The sequence below is a fragment of the Corylus avellana genome, chromosome 7 (assembly GCF_965113065.1).
Source record: "Corylus avellana chromosome 7, dhCorAvel1.hap1.2, whole genome shotgun sequence".
Classification (NCBI taxonomy): domain Eukaryota; kingdom Viridiplantae; phylum Streptophyta; class Magnoliopsida; order Fagales; family Betulaceae; genus Corylus; species Corylus avellana.
In genome coordinates, this window is record NC_142496.1 from 2,812,994 (window position 1) to 2,834,751 (window position 21,758).

Consider the following 21,758-nt stretch of genomic DNA (forward strand, 5'->3'; position numbering starts at 1 on the left):
AATTCAAGTAGTAGGTGTAGACAATGATATACTAGTTGTTTGGTTTATAATAAATATAGGATTAGACTAGTTAGGCATGGAAGTATGCACAAAAGTTAAATTAACATGCAAAATGAAGATTCTCCGAAGTACATAAATGATTAATCTATTGTAGTTAATAATATAGAATTTGACTAATTAGGGGTAGAATGGTTGGCAATTGACTAGGCACTATGTGTGGGTATCAAACCACGTACGAATTAAGATCCAGTGCAATATTCTTATCCTATTAATTCATATTTATGTGAACCCAGAGGAAGGTGCAAACCGTTCCGACATGTACTCGAGTAGCATGTGCCCTATTTGCTTGAAATGATCGAGCATTTGTATGATCGAACATTTAGAATCCTTTTTTGCACGAACATATCCCTTCTTTATTGCAATGCAATAAGGCAAATACCATGAATATCGAATCGGATCTCTATTCTTGATAATACCCATTGCCCGGGGTAACAATTTGTATTCGTATGTCGGATTCAGGTCGATTCGATGCATAGATATAATATTATATAGGTCAACCATGACTCAATTTATTTAATTAAATGGGTTAGACCCATCAACCATATCCCACTAATTTCATGTTGGGTTCGCGGGTTATGTTAAAAATTGTCTGCTCCAGCTAATGTCTCGTGTTGGATTCTGGTAGTGTCGAAGCATGGGTATAAATATTATATAGGTCAACTATAATCCAATAAATTTAATTATACAAGTCAGATCTCTCAACCCTAATCTATTAATTTCATGTTGGATTCATATCAAATTTACAACCGGTATCAAAGCTGTTATAGGTAGGGTTTGAAAGTTGCTTTCACTTTCATCAAAAATAAGTCATCGTAAAAGCCCATAAGGCCATCATGAGGATGTTGAATTTTTAAAGCACAAATGGTGTTCACTAGTTAGATGACAATGGAAGATGCATGCCACATCTTGCATTGATTATTATATAAATATCTAAAGATGACTGGAAAATGGGTATTTACCAACTTCCACATACAAACAGATTGATAAGTATGGATCACTATCCATTCATAGTTTATCAATTTTTTATTTTATTTTATGTTTTTATTTATTCTTTTATTTGACTTATGAGTAAAGATTAATAACTAATTTTTATTATATATTTTGTAAGAAGATCTAGCAAGTTGAAGGAATTAAAAAAAAAAAAAAAAAAAAAAAAAGAGTCAAGGGAGGAATTGAATGCCGACTGAAAATTTGAAATGTTGGCATACTCAAAGCCGTACTCGCCTGGCGTAGTAATTGTGGAAATCAAGCTAAAATTCACTGTCTAATTGCATAAATGCAGTGATAACTACATTTTTTGTTTAAGTGCTAGTTTTGACAAATAGGTTTTGAATTTTAAAAGTGATTAATCATTCAAAGAAATTAAAAAAAAATATATAAATATATTTTTTTCATTTTAAAAAATTGATAGAATTTATTAATGTGTTAAATAGGATGGACAAACTATCCCGGTCACTCCAAAATGGCCAAACAAAGAAAAGAACAAAGGGTTATAGAAAAGTATTGCTACGGAACATTTAACATCTAGGAGGTGTGAGCCGAACATGGTGTAAATGCTTTTACATTTAAGGAATAAATATATTTTTAGTCCTTGTGATTTGGAGTTTTAACAAATAGCTCCCTAAATTTTAGAAAGTGATCGATTAATCACTCCTTATGGTAAAGAAAAAAGAAAAAATTAATCATTGTCATTAGAAGAGTTGACATAATCCGTTAATATGTCATATTCGGACGTTTGGCCGGAATTGAGGAAATGAAAATGGTAAGGTGATGGCTGCTTTGGCCAGTAAATTAGCTTCCTCTCTTGGGTTAAAATCTCTGTTATTATTATGGCTATTAAATGGCCTAATTCTATCTCAGATTGGAGAATCAAGTCTATTAATATCAAAGTGGTAAAAAAAAAGAAAAAAAAAAGTCTATTATCAGAGACATTAATGATCAGCTCAGTTTAATAAAAGCTAGAGATTGCTTGGTAAAAAACTTCTTAAACAAAAAGGAAAAGAAGTTTAAAGGGATAAAATAAAAATAAAAATTTTAAATATTTGAATCCGATCTCACTTTTATATCACTGTCACATTAGCTTAATATATAGGATGAAAATTGCATCAAAGTTAAGTATGTAGCATTATATATATATATATATATATATATATATATATATATATATATATATATATACTTGAAGAAGTAATTTTAAATATTTAACTATCATTTTAGTGAGCTAATGTAACGTGCCTATCAATTCTTTTACAAAAGAATATAAATTATATTACTTTCCTTTTTTTTTTCTTTTATATATTTTTCATTTATTTGTATCCACAAACGACTTTTCTTTAGAGCTGAATTATCTTCCTGTGATGACAATAAAAAGATATTGTAGTGTATTAAGGGCCAGTTTGGAATCCAGACAAACCCCAGGTTTTACAAACACAAATGGGCTAGCCAATTAATGCAAGAATTAGGCTCGTAAGACAAATTTTTTGACCCAAAAAAAAATAAAACTATTTGAGCCAAGCTTTGAGCTTAATTAGATCTGTTTCAAGAGATTGCCTTACTTTGGGATGGTAATTATGTGTATTAGTAGCTGTCACAACATTGATATTATATTAGGTGATCAGTTATTTCAAAATTTAAAATCAATAAAAAAAATTATGAATTTAATTATTCAATTAATATTTTAAAAAGTATTGGTGAAAGGTACCAACCAAGTTAACTTAATATCTCCATGAACTTTCCCAGTTTTCCCTAATAACAAGTTGATTCAATTTTATATTAAGGTTGATTCATTTTCAACCAATTAAGTTGTAAATGTATCCACGGCTTTGTGACCTTCTCAACCATATTACATGAAGGCATAAAATAGTTACATAGATTTTGCATATCATATAAGTTGAAAACCCTACTAAAAATTTGGCTCTTTTAATTAATTGAAAGCATATAGATCAGGGACGACGGAATAGGGGGCCAAAGCCATGGTTTTAAAATTTTCCCTAAAAAATATTTATATAGAGCCCAAAAATTAGGTTTGATCTGTATCGAAGGCTTAATTCCTTATTCATGTTTTGTCCTCTCATTTCCTTAGGGAAATCCTAATTCCAGCCTTGATTTATAAATCATCAATTTGCATAGGTTCTTAGAATATTATCAACTTGCACTTGCAAACAAATTAGCCCATCAACTTAAATCTGTAAATGAGCAACTACCCATTAGCATGAAGTTCAAACTTCATCCAGTTTCACTAAGACATGTGACATACTGAGGAAATTTCTTGGAGGTGGAAAATTCCTCTACTAGGTCTTGTCGATTTGTAAATTCTCTATGAGTTAGCTAAAATAACAAAAATTTATATATCATTTTGAACAAATTAAATCTTGAAATGATGAAAATAACATTTATTTTTACAATTTTTTAACTACAAAATTATCTAACACGTTGCGTACAGTCTTGTAAAAAGAAAGCAATAATCATATCTTTGCTATTACTTTAAAAGTACGCTAAAAGTGTATAGTTTCACATGGTAAAGAGCTAATGTGAAACTTAATTAGCATCCATGAGTGCATTTGTAATCCATCCACTATAGGTGGGATGTGTTATAATTTCTCCCCTTTAAATCTTTGATGTCCTCATTTAGGCAACATCAGTATCATTCTAATACCACATAACATTGCTAGGTTATTCTGATAACATTTGTAACAATTTAGAAAACGACCTATATATATGTTCTATCATTTTAAAATGATTAGTTAATTTGAGGTTTTCTTAAAATCACTTATAAAGCTTAATTTGACCTAATAAGAAATAGAGCAATTATATATGAATGCCTTTATATTCATCCACTCTACCTCAACTACTCGCCTTCCTAACGTGAGACTCGAGTGTTAAAAAACAAACAAAATAAAGAAGAAAAGGAAGAAAAGTCAGGAAAAGAACAAAAGAGTAAGTTCTCTTAGAACTAAATCAGTAAGTTAATCCTTTCTCTTTCATTCTATATTTGGTATTGAATTGATTTTCCTGCCTTCTCTTCCTCAGAAGTCAAGACGGTCGATCACGGGGCAGTTAATTAGCAACTTTTAACATATTGTAAAGCATATGTTAATTGATGTTTAGCAAGATCCTCTTGACCCCATGAGGAATCATATGATGTTTAGTATAACACCGAAGCATTTTGAACATGTAAGCATAATCTGCAATAAGCTTACTAATCTTGTTATCTATAGATATATATATACCGATGACAAGTCCAAATTTCGAGGATTAATTGACCAAAATAAAAGTTCAGATACCAAGTTGACAATAAATCCAAAAATAGAGGGGGATCAGAATATATTGTTTTGATATTTCATAATAAGACAATATTAATGATTTAATGTACACCAACTTTCGAAGAAAAGAAGATATATATGTAGAGAAGTGTTGAAATACGAGAAAGAGATAAAACACAGACACAATATATGACTTTGCTAACATGTTAGGTTTGGATTTCGATTTGAGAAAGGATTTCGATGGAATCTATATAGTTTTTAAGTCTAAATTAACGAGGGTATTTTATTTATATTTAAATATTAGTTAAATCATATTTATTTAAATATTAATAATATAATTTTTTGTTGAAACATTATTTTTGTTGCTTTTTGGAATATAAAATTACTAATTAAATTTTTATATTCAGATTTTTCTCATATATCACTTTCAATGGATCGTATAATTAATTAATTTAATCTTTTTTGTGACATTGTTGATCTTATCAATTTTTTATTTTTTATTTTTTATTTTTATTTTTTGCATAAGCAATTGTAATAGACATTAATTGTCAACAAAATTCTATAAGCAATACATGCATTTGGAAAAAAAAAAAAAAAAAAAAAATATTTTTTTTTTAATTTTTTTAATTTTATATATATAATTTAATATCTTAATTTGATCACTTTCTTCTATGAGACATGCTATGCTTCTATATATCTCACATTTATCTTTTTTTAATAAAAAATTCATGTCTCTAAGAGGTAGTTCAATCAGATAGGCTAGGACCACTTATAATGAAGTGGATGTCACTAATTCGAATCTCTCTCTCTCTCTCTCTCCCCCCCCCTCCCTCTTATGCGGACTTGTAAAAAAAAATAAAAAATAAAAAATTCACCTTTGGATCTATATGAACCAGTGGAGGATTTAAAAAGGATGGATGGAGATGGATGTAGAGTTGAAACAATAACAAATCTCTTATTCTATTTGTCAAATTTTTGAAAACAAATCTAAACCATCAGTATCATTCAGATGCGTAATTCTATTTTTGGTATAGTGCAAACATGCCAAACAATGCATTTGAGATTTCCATGAATGTGAAAATATGACTTTCATAAAAAGCAAACGAGTGGGACTTTTAAAGAATTGTGAACGTTAAAGAAATTATGAACGTTGAGACTATGAAATGTGAATATATAATGCGACATTTAATTAGTAATTATTGTTTTTTTAACCATAATTAGAGACTATTTACTTACTTTTTATCATGTTAAAAACTTAAAAAAAATTTATTTAAAAAGCCTATAATTCATTGTATAATTATAAATTATTCACCTCAGGCTTAAACCAATCGAGCATCATGTGAACACAAGTTTAGAGATATCAAATCAAGTTCTCTCTCTCATTAAAGGTTGAATACCTACCCACTACGCATTCAATCAAAACTTTTCTCTTTAAAGATTCGGATTCTCCAAGCAAGAAGAACCTTCTATCATGCAAGGAATAGGATTCTTTTATTAAGGTTGATTACCAACTGGTCGAATAGGTGAGCTCCGGTTTCATGTGGTGCTTCAAATAGGTTTGCCTTGATCTGTATTTATTTTATTTCAATAATCGCCTTGTGCGGCCTTTTGAGATGACCGAATCACTCGTTTGATCAATTTTTTACTTTTTATAATTATTTATGCACTGTTTTAGTTTGTTTTATGTCTGTTATTGGAGAGTCTACCTTTTTTTCGGTTTTAAAATTACTCGCTCTTTCTTTCTTTTAAATCAGAAGTGGTAAGTATCTTCTCTATAGCCATTTTTTTATTCAATTAAAAAAAAAAAAAAGGTGAGCTCCAAGGTCCATCCATAAAGAGTCAAAGAACCATCCATCAAATAATAAAAGCTCATAAAAAGTTAAATAAAAAAAAAAAAAAAAGAAAAAAGAAAAAAAGGAACTCATCAACCATCATACTGTCTCTATCTCTCTCCGTCAAACACATGATTTGACAGTGAAAAAGAGACAAAATAAAGAAGGATCAGAATGCTTTGTCTTTGTCTCTATCCTCTCTATATCTTCCCCAATAGTCAGAGCTGTGGTTCAGAAATATATATATATATATATGGTTAGCTGGATTTGTTGAATTCTTTGAGTTTGGTTCTTAATAAATTTCTTATTCATTAAAAAAAAGAAAAAAATTGCTCGAAGAGAAACCAAGGACCAATGTTTCCATTCTCATTAAGGGCATACTTGACTGTGCGTTTGGGGGTCATTTAAAAGTGCATTTAATACTTAACAAGTTCGTTTGAAGAAAAAAATACCCGCTTGATAAAAAAAAAAAAAAAACACTTTTAAAGGTCCAAAAAATTTAAAAATGACCAAAACACACTTTTGAGCATTTGGCAAATGCTTAAAAATAAAGCTTTTGTCAAAAAAATATTTTTTGACTTAAAAATTCTATTTCTTAAACACAATCTAAAACATGCTTTAATTTTATCCCAACATCATTGAGAGAGAGAGGGACTTGGTTGCATTTTACTTATTAATTTTTTATTTTTTATTTAAAAAAAAATTAAAGGACCGATAAGCACTATTGTCACCTCAACCAAGATAAATGTGATCTTAAAAAAAAAGAAAAAAAAAAAAAGAAAAAAAGAAAGAAAAGATAAATGTGTAATATTTGGCATTATTCTGTAAATTATATTGATGACTTGGGCATGATTTTTGGATAAAATTGTTGTTGATGCGTGGTACGTGTATGTCTACCTTGAACATAGAGTATATTAGCTCATGTGAATACCTTAGATTTACTTTAAAACATCCTAAGCCAAGTGCAAATGATAATTAGGGTTTAAATGAATTTCTAAGACCAATTACATGTAGTAACCCCAAATTAATTAATTAATTTGAGATGCTGCCATTACTAATTAATTTACTACCACATTATTCTTTTCCACTATATTACCATTAGCCATGGCCACCATATCACATACCCACCATTGATTTATTCTTGTCGGATACTGAAACTACAACCTTGTAACCCTTTTTATAAAGGGATTAGGAACCTAATTAATTAATTATATCTTGATTAGATGTTCTACAATCAATCTAATCTAAGATGATATGTGCTACCACCATGACTTGAGTCACAAGCTTCTTAATTTTATTTTATATAGGAAATGGAGAGTTAATTTGTCAACTTGAAATGACCATAAATCATTGAATTGGGACAATGATACAAGGCTTTCCACTTCCAAATGAATTGTAATGAAAATTCAAGCACCGCTTGTACTCATCTAATTGGTAGATTAATTTGTCTTATGGGTCCTAGCTAGATTATTTGTCTCCTTCACACCATTTACAAGCCTTTATTACTTTTTCTAACCTACTAACTTTAGTGTAACTTACTGGCTACCGACGGCTAAGCAATCATGATGGATGATAATTAAGATATTTTATCATTGGATCTGTGAGGTTTATATGTGGGACTTATATAAGTCCCACAAATTTAATAGTAATTTTGGATTGATTCTACGATATAAATTACCCAATTAAGTCAACAAAATCATAATCAACTAATTTGGAGTGTTCTTGATGTAGCCTTCTCCCTACGAATAAAACAACTGTGTTTGTTCCCATGCATGGATCATGCAAGTGAACTCGGTTGATATTTTGGGGCCTTCATCAGAATAATTGGAAGGATACAAGACCTAATTTCTAGGTCCATTGTGGAGCCGGGGTACAGCTATTATTTTAAGTGTTAGAATATATTAACTGAATAATTAATTTACAATCTTTTTTATAAACTTGAGAGTTTTTTTTGAAAAAACTGATGATTTAACATGATATTATAACAATAATCTTAAGTTCGAACTATGTAATTCTAATTCACTTTCCATCTTTTACTAGTTTCTATGAGCTTAAACATTTGAATAATAACCAATTACCTTAAAACGTTCTCGAAATTATTTTTATTTTTATGTCATGTCATAATATTTTTTGGGTTAAATATATTTTAGTCTTCTCAATTAATGATCTTTTTTTATAAAGCCTTACGAATTGACATGTGTGACACTTAGATCCATCAAACTACTATTCTATTTTAATTAAGCTCATTCTTTAGTGTTGACCATCTGCTTGGATGGAAAATCAATATTTGACCAAAGTATTCTTAAAATTATGATCTAGTGTTGACACTTTAAAAACCAAGAAAAAAAAGCAATTATGGTTAAAACTTAAAACCTAGTTTGTAGTTACAAGCTAAATTGAATTGTAAATATACTTTGAATTTACTGAATGTAACTATAAAAAAAACTAAAAACTGACTTAAATTATTTTCAAAATCGTATAAAATAGATAGTAATAAAGACCCAAAAAAGCCCCATTAACCACAATAACCGACCCAAACAACTGCATTTAATATCACAATAACCACGCCAATGCAAATATCTAAAATTGATTTTCATATCCGTAGCGTGGGCCGCCAAGAATTCATACTAAATGACACGTAACCGATGATTGGGTACATCCGGTTACCTATATACAGAATTGTGTGTAAAAACACAGTGCACCAGTGCAATAAGACAGGACAGAAAATGTGTGAGAAAATCTGGTAGCAGTGTGTGGTCGTGAAATACTTATACAACCCTCTGTATCTGGTTTTTTCAGTGTGCAAGGCAACAAGTCAAAGACAAAGAAAATGGGTGTGAAAAAATCTGGTATCGGTGTCTGGTCGGGTTTTCTCGGTGTGTACGGCACTTAGACTGGCGAATCAGGACCGAAAGCACGTGGAAAAACTGCATAAAATCCAATTTCCGTGCATACGAGGTATCCAATATTCTGTTCCTGTGATTTTTTTTTTTCGAGGATTGATAATTCCCATCACTACCGTGCATCTGCCATGTCAGCATTTCGCCGGCAGCAGATGAACCGCCGGAGTGGCGGCAGATGGCCTGCTGTGTGCAGCCTGAGCCTCGAGCATGCACCACCGTGGTGTCGCGCGGCCCTGAGCCGCAGAGAAGCGCGCGGCGGTGAGCTCCGGTGGGTTTCTTAACTGAATTAGCTCGGGCTGAACGGGCTTGCGGGCTGACCCAAGTGATTCGGCCCAGACCATGCTATTGGACTGGACCCATGAGGTCAGCCCACTCTGGACCCAACTGTCTTCTCTAACAATAAAAAGTGGGGTGGGGAGTTGTCGGTTGTCCTGTCTAAACTATCAAAACCAAATGTCAATGTCCTTCAATAACAAAAGTATCCTTTATAAACTTAAAAAATTCTTAAAATTATATATAAAAAAAATATAAAGAATAAAAAAAAAAATCTATAGGGTATTTTTTTTTTCTTTTCCTAACTTTGAAGAAGACGTTGTTAATTAAATAGTAGTTTAAGGGTATATAGAAAAAGAAAAGGCACTCATATATATGAAGGTGTGAGATTTATTCTCTAGTCACTCAATTTTAGTGTGTAGATATGAGATTTATTCCACTTGACTAAGAATAACAAGTAAATTGTAACCACCTTTCATAATTGACAACTACGATTATTCTATGTATATATATATATATATATATATATATATGATGAAATTTTTTTTTAAAAAAAGTATGGCCATTTTGTGTACCCATTTATGTTGGATAAATCTTAGATGATCAGATAAAATTCCGACTTTGCCGGTAGTCATAGCGCCAAAAAATTATTTGCACCTAAAAAAATAGGAACCGCATATTTGACGAGGATGCCACCACGATTAAGGCTTGATCTTGCGGCAACCCTTGGATTTAATTTTACTTGACAATGACAGCCTAGAACAAAAAAAGGTTTACATTAATTAACTAAATGCTAGTACTCGTGCCTTTGATTCTTTCAATTTTAGCTTTCTTGTTTTTTTTTTCTCAAGTTGCCACTAGAAAAGTTGATAAAAAAAAAAAAAAAAATCATAATAATTCTGACGACATGGTGATATGATCGAGAGTGGTCTCGTAGTAATTCTACTCTTAAATAATTTGACAGAAGAATGTCAAAAAAGCAAACAGGAGATGGTCAGGTGGGTTAGGTGGATATCAATAATCTATATATATATATATATTAAGTTCCAAAAATACGTACAATTTGATTAAAATGAAAGTGAAAAAGAGATTAAAATAATAATAATAATAAAAAAAGCCAATTATATCCGGCCAGAATAGTTTTGCAAAGTCAGTCAACTTTCTTATTGTTGAGCCAGTAGGCCAGGGGAGCTAGATTGCTTCATCACACAATCTCTTCTCCGGAGGCGAAACCACCTTAGCCCTTGGGGTCTGTAGTCCCCCAAGCCTAAGGTGGTCCTAAAACAAATTTATTTAAAAAAATAAATAAATTATTTTTTATAAAATAGACCTTAAAAATTATTTGTCCCTGCAATTATTATTATTATTATTTAAATTTTGTTCTTCAAACTAAAACTTCTAGTTCTGCCCGTGCAGTTCTCTGCTCCCCTCTCTCCTTATATATATACGCACACGGGAGACTCTTCTGCCTATCTTTCATCTCAGCGAAGTGTTCTTTTCTCTATACGTATCCACCCTTTTGTTTCTCTCGGGGGAACAAACTCACTTTCAAGGTACTTCTCTAACTCTAAGGCTAACTTCTTTTACCATGTTTTTTTGTTTGCTGCAAATGATCTCTTGTTTCATATATATATATATATATATATATATATATATATATATATGTATATATATATACTTGAAAATCATGTTGCATGTCTGAGTAGTAGTGTCGGTTAATATTTGTTACATTAATATATATAGAGGATGTGGAAGTTGAAGATAGCCGAAGGAGGGCCAGGGCTTGTCAGCTTAAACAACTTCGTCGGCCGGCAACACTGGGAATTCGACCCTGACGCCGGAACTCCTGAAGAACTTGCTCAAGTTGAAAAGGCCCGCCACGACTTCAAGAATAATCGGTTTTTGATGAAACAAAGCGCTGATCTTTTGATGAGAATGCAGGTACGTACATACCTTTATATATATATAGTTTCTCTTCTCTTCTTTTCTCGTATAGTTTATTTGAGAACCATGAGAGGACGGTTAATGTGCCACAAAAGTTACCGTTGGTGGTTACTTTTTTATTTAGGTGGTGTTTTTGTTAACTTTGGTTTGTTGTGGGTTAAACAAAACAAAAAAACCACTAAAAACAGGACGGAATTAGCGTGGCCGGTATAGGCAATGGCCTCAATCCAAGGAAAAAGAAATTTTATAAAGTAATTTATATTTATATTTTTTTACTTTTTATTGGCCTTTACTCACTAAAACTTTTGGCCTTACCCTCTGCCCATTCCAAACTCGAGTCTAAGAATAGCGACAACAGTCGCAACAAGACATGCATCAATAATAACAGCATTGTCAATGAAAATAAAGAAATGCTATGCATCTTAAATTTTTTTTTTTTTTTTTTTTTTTTAAAGTTGGTTCTCAAATGATATTTCACTATTTCATGAGTTGATGACACACTTTTCAAAATAATAAATTTCATGAGATGGTAACACATCATTTGAGAATTAGTTTTTTAGAAGAAAATTTAGAATGTGTATGTAACAGTTCTCATGAAAATTATAGCTAGCTGATAATATATATATATATAGTTCAAGAAAATCGAAAATGAACAAAAATATAACAGAAATCTCTAGGTTTGAAGGTGGCAAAATCGCATGCATTGCAGACGGACTCGGATGCTTCACGCTATTGGCCCCAGTGGTGGGTCAGTTGTGATGGTGATGGATTGATGTCCATTACTAGATGGGAGCCGCACCCAAATTGTAATTTAAAATAAATAAATATTATATTTATTATTAAAAAGTTTACAATTTAAAATATAATATAAGAATTTAACTAACAAAATTTATTTACCCTTGAAATTTAATTAACAGGAGCCACACACATAGATGACCACGCCATTAATTTTCCTTTCATGTTTCCATTTGTAATTTATCTGCCGTCATGTTCTTGGTGTATTGTTTTTATTTTTATTTTTTTATTTTTTATTTTTTAATTGTTCTTGGTGTATTGTTGTTATTGGTTCTTAGTTCTTTACCCTTGCTATCTTTTGTTTTTTGTTTCTCATGAATAATGTATTTTTTATACTTATTTATTGCATTCATTAAGTAATATGGCGTATTTAAAGTTTTTTATTTTTTATTTTTTTTATGTCAATCACTTCAAAAGAAAATTTTAAAATATAGAATAACGTTAGAAATTATTTTTTATTTCACAATGATAAAAATATATTACCTTTCTACTAAGCTTAATTGGTTCCAAAAAAAAGAGATCGAGTTTCTTATGTCATTAAAGACAAACTCATGGCATGTTACAGCCAACAAAAATGTATTTCACAATGGAGTGTTCCCATCAGCACCATTCCATTTGAATTCATTAAACACCATCTAGAAATAGAGACATAAACCTATATAAGTACCATATCATTTAAAGCACACTAAACACCATTAACTGATATAGAGCGATGAGTCTAGCTTATGAAAGCACAATGTACTAACAAAAAATTTAAAATTAACTTTACTTTTACATCACATCAAAATACTTTTTCAATTAAAACACAAAAAAAAACTTCTAACCCTTCGGAGTGTGACGGTTAGTATTCTTTCACTGCTCCAAGGCACAAGAATATGCCAAGCCCACATGGCATGCCCCATGGGATGCTCCACCTTTGACCTTAATTAGAGCCCAATGGCATCCATTTGTTTTTGAAATGTATTTTTCTCAATAAATATATTTCTAATAACCTTTTACCATTTGTCAAATGCCGGTGAACACAAGTATTAATGGAATTCCCACCATGTTTATATGAGACGAGTTAGCATCTTTTCTAGTTCAAATGAATACGAGAATATCCAGTTAATTATATTGGAGAAATATTTTTGTCCTATAAAAAAGTGAAAAGATAAAAATACTCATAAAATATAACGAACTGGCCGGTTCAAATAAACTGGAAGAGATGATCATGTTCCATATTGAACAATATACTCATAATTTTTTGGCTTTATCCAAAGAAAGGAAAAAGATTGTACTATTATTTTCTACAAATTTATGTGGAAATATTTGGATTATAATTTTTATTATAACTTCTTTCACAATGATCTTAACTTTTATCGTAGTAATTCAAAAAAAATTAAACAAGATTTCAAGTGATAATTTTTTTTTTTTTAATATTTTTTATGTTTATGTTTACACTTTACCCTCCGAAGTCATTTATGTTTACACTTTACCTTCGGAGGACATTTTCGAATGTTTTGGTTGAAAAAGGCACCAAATAGACGGATTTGATGGAAATATAGTATTTTTTGTGCCAACATCAGATATATTGTGGGGGGTCTTTCCTCGATTTTTAAACATTGAGCACCAAAACGCAAATGTGTAGATATTTTAGGGGTAAAGTGTATTTTTTTCAAAAAATAAAAAAAATAAAAAAAATAAAAAAGACCTACAAGAAATTTTCTATAGTTTTTTTATCGGTCAAGATTTAATTTCACTATTTCTTTCTTTCTAATGAAAACTTAAAATTAAATATGGACTATTAAAAATACATAATATATATATATACATATATATATATATATATATATATAACACTTCAGCCAAATCCAAATTTTCTGTATGAAACCTATTAGTTGAGTTTGTAATAGTGTCGCTCTACGTACATAGACGGCTCTTAAAACATGCTTTGTAGAGTGGGATTTCGAATGCCATAAAAAAGCTTTGACTTAATTCACTATACACCAATTAATTTTCAGATGAGATGGTTAAAGTTCCGATCCAACACTATAGATTATTAGATTCTTATAAACTTTGTATTGGGCCATTTGTTTGTAAAGCTGAGGGGAATATCCATTTATGTGGACCATAAAGCAATTAATCATAAGATAAAGTCGTTTCCAAAGCTGATGTGAAATTTCATTTTTGTGGACCATAAAGTAATAAATCATAAGATAAAGAAGATACGGACGATTGCGGCAAAGAAGATAGAGGTTGTTCGGAAAATTGACCTTAGTAATTGACAACACATTTTTTCAATAAGCTAAGATCCATTTTTTGTGGTAGAAAATTAACTTTAGCATAATGTCATTAATGATTATGGTCAATTTTTGTGGATCATAGCCACAAGATAAAATCAAAAACAACGTCTTTAGTAGTCTTCTCCAAAAAGTTATGAAGTATACAAATTACCAGTGCTGGGATGCAATTTTGTTCAAGTGGATAGTTTTTAGAATATGTCTTGCAGAGTGCGATTTCGACAAAGAATTACTTTCTATTATGTACTCCTTTAATTAACAAAGAATTACTTTCCAAGCAATAAGCATATAGTTGATGAGAGAAAACAAATAAATAAATAAAAAATACACACACAGAAATTTAAATCTATTTAGTGGTACCAACCACACCAGTTCCCTTTTCCCAATTTCCCTATGAATAATAAAGAAAAAAAAAAAAAAAAAAGCACTAGTTAACATGATGCACAACGGAACAGGATTTTCTCCAGTCCATTTTGGATTGGAGAATATCCAGTTAATGGTCAAGATCTTTTTAAGAGACCCTGAGGCCATAAATAGGACATTTGTCCCATTAATAAAAAAAATAAAATAAAATATTATATATTTTTTTAAAAAATTTATAAAAATTTTTTTAAAAAAATTAAGGGTGGCTGGCCACCCCATTGGGGGTGGTCGGACCACCCCAATTGGGGCTGAGGGTGGCTTCGGCCACGCAATACCGCCGGTCTGGGATGGCCAAAGCCACCCCATGGCCCTTTGAGGTGGTCCGGCCACCGCCAAGGGCCAGATCAAAAAAAAAAAAAAAAAGGTTCGCTTGGCCCTCCGGCCACCCCCACCGGGCACCCCTGGCCGGCCATTGGGGTGGCTCTCAAGCCACCCCATCTAAAATGGGATGGTTCGGCCACCCCCTATGGCCAAGATGGTGTGGCCAACCACCCCTTATTTTTTTATTATTTTATTTTTTATTTTTCTTAATCTAAAATATTGTATTTTTTTTTTTTTTTGTAGTGAGACATGTATCATATTTGTGACTCTAGGATTTCTAAGAAGAAATCCCAGCCATGAACTGGATATTCTCCGGTCCATTATAGATTAAAGAGGATCCTATTCCTAGCATAAGGGGCAAAGGATTAAGTTGGGCTTGGAATTAATTTTCCATATTCATTTTCAAATGTCACACGGGGATCATCACGTCAGTTTTTACTGGATTTATAATAAAACTAAATTATTCTTAGCAGCACTCATGTTTTTAAGTAAACATTTAGATATTGACAATGTTATGATATTTACCACGTCAGTCACCAACTAATTAAATTGACTGGTAAACTTAATTGTTTAGTGATTAACGTAATAAGTATCACACAAACTGTCAAGTCTATTTTGAAGGAACCTATAGTAAAAGTGTAGCACTCTTAGCGGCACTCATATTTTTATGTAGAAAATTAGAAAAGATCATATGGTTGTGATTTGTGTTAGAATCTAGAAAATTTCAATTGTGAGGACTTTTGACTTATTTTTCAATTGAACATTTCTCTGTTTGATATGGAAAACTCACAGCTTAGGAAGGAGAACCCATGTCCACCAATTCCAGCGCCAGTGGAAGTGAAAGAAGCAGAGGTGATAACAGAGGAAGCGTTGATTACTACAATGAGAAGAGCACTGAGCTTTTATTCCTCCATTCAAGCCCATGATGGCCACTGGCCTGCTGAATCTGCTGGCCCCTTGTTTTTCCTTCAACCCTTTGTATGTTTTTTTTCTCACCATTCAATATACAACTACATATGCATCTTTATTCTTTGTTTTATTTTTCTTTCACTAAGATATAAAAATGCTTGCATAAACTATTACACTTCTTAATTCTCACATGAATTTTTAATAAAGTATGTAATTTTATATGCATTTTGGCCATGTCAATTTGAAGGAAATTTTTATCGACATTACATTAATATTCCTTGCCAAAAAAAAGAAAAGAAAAAAGGAAACAAATAGCCAAATATATACTTAAAAAAAAAAACGTCATTTTATGCCTTTTTTTTAATGTCATTTCGCTCAAATGGCACAAAATCATAGTTTTTATGTTGTTTACGCAAACAACATAAATTTAAAATATTTTACACTGTTTACTGTACAAACGGCACAAATTATAGAATTTATGACATTTGTGTTTATTGTGCAAATGGCACAAATGTCAATAATATATATATATATATATATATATATATATATATATATATATATATATATATATATATATATTCTCCAAAATAACCTCAAACACACATGCACATGCACATGCATATATTTTGGGATTTATGGAATGGAGAAATAAATCAACCCAGTGACTTGTTTGTTAAATCTAACTTAATTTCGTATTATTATGATATGCAGGTAATGGCATTATACATCACTGGAGGTCTCAATGCTATATTTTTACCAGCACACCAAAAGGAAATTATTCGATACTTGTATAATCATCAGGTTTTATTCTTTTTTTTTTTTTTTTTTTTTTTGGAACACAAGTTTGTGTCTTTAAAGTCCTAAAAAACTAAAAAATTGGCTAATTTTTAAGTTTGTGTATTTGTTGGATAGAACGAAGATGGAGGTTGGGGCTTCCATATAGAGGGTCACAGCACAATGTTTGGGTCAGCATTGAGCTACATTGCATTGAGATTACTTGGAGAGGGACCTGAAGATGGTGAAGATGGGGCTATGGCTAGAGGCAGGAAATGGATCCTTGACCATGGTGGTTTAGTGGCTATTCCTTCATGGGGAAAGTTTTGGGTCACGGTATGACCATTTGGAGCCATTTCCTTATGTTGGTTATATATATCTAGCAAACACTTGAAATTTATAAGCACAGATTCACATTCCATAAATGAAAATTAAAATCAGTATTTCATTTTGGTTGCCAAGATTTCATGATAATATACATATGCAAGCGAACAATTATTAACGCAGCATATCTCTAATGTCCGGATAAAAGTCATTGAAAATGAACGGTTTAGATTGAGCCACGTAAGCATCTAAAACTAATAAAATAATTAAAAACAAAGGCGTGTATGAACCACCGCTTGTGGTGGTCAGCTAGCCTCTTGAGGAGTACCCTTTTGTGACCAGAATTGCGACCGAGAGTCTCCGATCTCAATTCTCACATTCAACAGCTATCGGCCGGCGAGCCAACTGACAGCTTATGTTCTTCAGCTTAGGGCACCAATTCAAGTTCCAACTGTATATAATCTTTAGCTTATTGTGAACTTGTGATGTAAAGTAGTGAGGTGCTTAAGTCTCATTGATTTATATATATCTGTCAAGTGAAAACTCAAATGTCTCTTCTCATGTGAAGGTACTGGGAGTGTATGAGTGGTCAGGCTGCAATCCACTACCCCCAGAGTTCTGGCTTCTTCCTAAAATCTTCCCCATGCATCCAGGTTTTTTCCACTCACATCTTTTTGTTGAAAAGCACATTTAATAAGATAAAGGTGTGTGTATCAAAGAGTTAGCCTTAGTGCTTTTATCTGATACTCAAGGTGTTCATTACAGGCAAAATGTTATGCTATTGTCGCTTGGTTTACATGCCAATGTCTTATTTATATGGGAAGAGGTTTGTTGGTCCAATCACTGGATTGATTCAAACACTAAGACAAGAGTTATATAATGAGCCTTACCATCAAATTAATTGGAATAAAGCCCGGAATACAATTGCCAAGGTTAGTTCAATCTTAATCCTTCTGCATTTCCTTTTGCAATCATGAAGATTCCTGGTGAAGTTAATGCATACATAAAACTCACCCATGTTGCTAATTAGGAGGATCTCTACTATCCGCATCCCCTCATACAAGATATGCTATGGGGATTTCTTCACCATGTAGTCGAGCCTATCCTGAGCTATTGGCCATTTTCAATGATGAGAGAGAAGGCACTCAAAGCTGCAATTGGTCATGTACATTATGAGGACGAGAATAGCAGATACCTTTGCATTGGAAGCGTTGAAAAGGTCAATTACCGGTGTGCAACTATTGCATATACAATCAATATATATATATATATCAAAGTATTTGATATTTTTATCAATGAACTGAATTGTCAAGGTTATTTTTATTGTAGGTATTATGCTTGATTGCCTGTTGGGCTGAAGATCCAAATGGGGAGGCATACAAGCTTCATCTAGGCAGGATTCCAGACAACTATTGGGTTGCTGAAGATGGCTTAAAAATCCAGGTTCTATATATTATCACCCATTGCCTTTCATCTAGACTAAAGAAGAGAATAAATCAGAAAATAAAATATTCTAACATGGTCTTATGTGGAACAAGAACAAACCAATTAATTATCACATCCAGAAACATGTGTTCATGTTAATGTAGTCACATATATACTTGAAGCATTTACCCAAAAGTCAAGCCTGCAAAATCTTGGTCCATTTAAAATCAAATATTTTATTTTGAAATGTAATAATAAATGATGCCTGGTTTATTTGATGCAGAGTTTCGGGTGTCAGATGTGGGATGCGGGTTTTGCTATTCAAGCAATTCTCTCTTGTAATCTAAACGAAGAGTATTGGCCAACCCTTCGTAAAGCACATGAATTCGTAAAGGCTTCACAGGTCAGAAATATATATATATATATATATACTCCTTACATTTTTTTTTTTTTTTTTTTTTTTTTATATCAAAGATAATGCTTTAACATAATCATGTTATTTTCTAGGTTCTAGAAAACCCTTCTGGGGACTTCAAAACTATGTATCGTCACATAAGCAAAGGAGCATGGACATTTTCCATGCAGGACCATGGCTGGCAAGTCTCTGACTGCACTGCTGAAGGGTTGAAGGTAATGCCTCAACTCTATCAAAATAAATTACCAAAAATTTGTTTCAAAGCAGAATCTGACATTTGGCAAAACCTTCTCTTTTGCAGGTTGCAATCTTGTTCGCACAAATGTCTCCGGACCTTGTTGGGGAGAAAATGGAGACACAGCGGTTTTATGATGCTGTGAATGTCATTCTTTCTCTACAAGTAAGAATTCAACCTTTTAAAATCTATTTTTGACCCAGTTAGCACTTAAGGCTAACTTTTGGAAAGCATTTTCTATTTTTTTTTAGTGTTTGGTACGATCGAAAATCATAGTAAAACCAAAAGCGTTTTTGTTTGACTAAGAAAATCTACTTCAATCCCTGTAATATGGTTTACAATTTTTAAAACTGTGAACAATTTTATGTGTTTGAGCTTCTTTTTTTGGCATGCTCTCTCTCAAGTAGTTCAATTTTTTCCACCACCAAAGTTTGCTAGTCATTGTTGATTTTCTGTACAAGGCAAACACTAGCTGAAATCATTTTTCTGAAAATTAATTTCACCGAAAACATTTTACATCAAAAGAAACGAAACCTAAGCAAAAGCTGTTTTCTAGCTAAATTGTCTACTTCACTTCTAAAACTTCATTATGTTTAAGCTTTCCCAGATGCTTCACATGAATAATTGACTTTCTTTCAATTGCCACTACAGAGTAGCAATGGTGGTTTCCCAGCATGGGAGCCTCAAAGAGCATATGCTTGGTTGGAGGTAACTTCTAAAAGCTTAACAAAAATCTTCATCTTTTACCCTGCACTCTTTAACATAATTTTTGTATCTATATTCTCAGAAGTTCAACCCCACAGAATTCTTCGAAGATACCCTTATTGAGAGAGAGTAAGAAATGTTTAGCACAACAACATATATATACAAAGGTATTGCTCATATTTGCTTCCTAACAACAAGGCTGTGTCATGTACCCTTATAGGTACGTAGAGTGCACTTCATCTGCAGTTCATGGTTTGGCACTCTTCAAGAAGTTTTATCCTAGGCACAGGAGGACAGAGATAGACAACAGCATTTACCAGGGAATTCAATACATTGAAGATGTTCAAGAACCTGATGGATCGTGGTAATATGTTTTTCTTTTTTTGTCTGTTGATGTTGTTAAATCGTACAGAGACAAAGTTCGAACTCGGAACCTTTGCTCTTATACCATTTTTTACAGGTATGGTCATTGGGGGATTTGCTACACCTATGGTACATGGTTTGCTGTTGGGGCACTGGCAGCTTGTGGAAGAAACTACAAAAATTGTCCAGCATTGCGCAAAGCTTGTGAATTTTTGCTATCAAAGCAACTCTCTAATGGTGGATGGGGAGAAAGTTACCTATCAAGCCAAAACAAGGTATATATGCAACAGTTTCTTTCAATTTCAACGTGGATTCAGATTTATAGCAATTTGTTTTTGGTGAACTTTTTAAGGGTTCTCTCACATTTGCTATCCGAATTGCTAACAATACGAACTTCAAAATTGCTAGAATCTCAAAGTTTGTTTCTTTGTGAAAAAGGTGTGGACGAATATAGAAGGCAATCGTGCAAATTTGGTCCAAACCGCATGGGCCTTGTTGTCTCTCATTGATGCTGGGCAGGTCGGTGCATCATTTTCTCTTCAAATATTTGACCATTGCTCTGCATTATAAGTTTATAACATAGCATTGCTGCATAAAAAGACCAAAGAATGTAATGTGTTATGGAAAGAAGAAATATGAAAGAAAAATTAAGATTTACACAAATGAAGTCAAGAAAATCTAAAGCTTAAGTATTCAATTGTGTCAAATTTTTGGAATTACAAACATATATACCCATAATATACTTATTTTGAATGTTTTTACAACTTTAGTCCGAGATAGACCCAACACCAATTCATCGTGGGGTAAAAGTATTGATCAATTCACAAATGAAAGATGGTGACTTCCCCCAACAGGTAATTCATGTTTATTTAGATAAATTGACAAAGTTTTCCTTTAGTCCTGTCAATTAAATCGATATATGTTTTTAAGGCACATGATTCTCATATGCTTTAAGAACAGATGTAGTAATGCTACTCTTCACACCGATTTACATGACATATTTTAAGTAGTTCTCCTTTTCTCTAAATGGCTGACATAGTAAGCCACTTAAAACACGTAACATCAGCTAGTATGAAATGAGCGTGATAAATAGGTGTGAAGAGTAACATTTCTTTCAATCCAATTTGAGGAAAACTTTATCCATTTAAGTGTCTTTGAGTTGGTCTTTTTTTTTTTTTTTTTTTTTTTTTTTTTTTTATTGTTATTGGCAACAGGAAATCACCGGAGTATTTATGAGGAACTGTACACTAAACTACTCTTCCTATAGAAACATTTTCCCCATATGGGCTCTTGGAGAATATCGAAGGCGAGTTCTGTTTGCATGATAACCTGAATGCGTAAGCAAATGATTGCATATTGAACTTCAGGAGCCCAATTTAGCTTGAAATGAAATGGTTATATTCCACTACATATATAACCTTCATGCAAAGTAGCAAATGTCGAGAATGCTTAGTTACCAAATAAATGCAAAAAATTCTCTACTACTTGAAAGATGTAAATTATGTCATAATTA

At 32.0% G+C, this 21,758-nt stretch overlaps 1 protein-coding gene across 1 annotated transcript; it reads left to right on the forward strand.

Annotated features, from left to right (window-relative positions):
- The first annotated feature begins 10,770 nt into the window (after positions 1 to 10,770).
- On the forward strand, positions 10,771 to 21,570 carry LOC132185455 (lupeol synthase). The gene is made up of 19 exons (XM_059599227.2): positions 10,771 to 10,883; positions 11,074 to 11,271; positions 15,885 to 16,070; positions 16,716 to 16,805; positions 16,917 to 17,114; positions 17,671 to 17,755; positions 17,868 to 18,034; positions 18,133 to 18,321; positions 18,432 to 18,545; positions 18,811 to 18,930; positions 19,035 to 19,157; positions 19,244 to 19,342; positions 19,829 to 19,885; positions 19,965 to 20,011; positions 20,103 to 20,246; positions 20,343 to 20,520; positions 20,684 to 20,764; positions 21,016 to 21,099; positions 21,460 to 21,570. The coding sequence occupies exons 2-19, from the start codon at positions 11,077 to 11,079 to the stop codon at positions 21,568 to 21,570; spliced, it is 2,268 nt and encodes a 755-aa protein (XP_059455210.2). The 5' UTR covers positions 10,771 to 10,883; positions 11,074 to 11,076.
- The last annotated feature ends 188 nt before the right edge of the window (positions 21,571 to 21,758 follow it).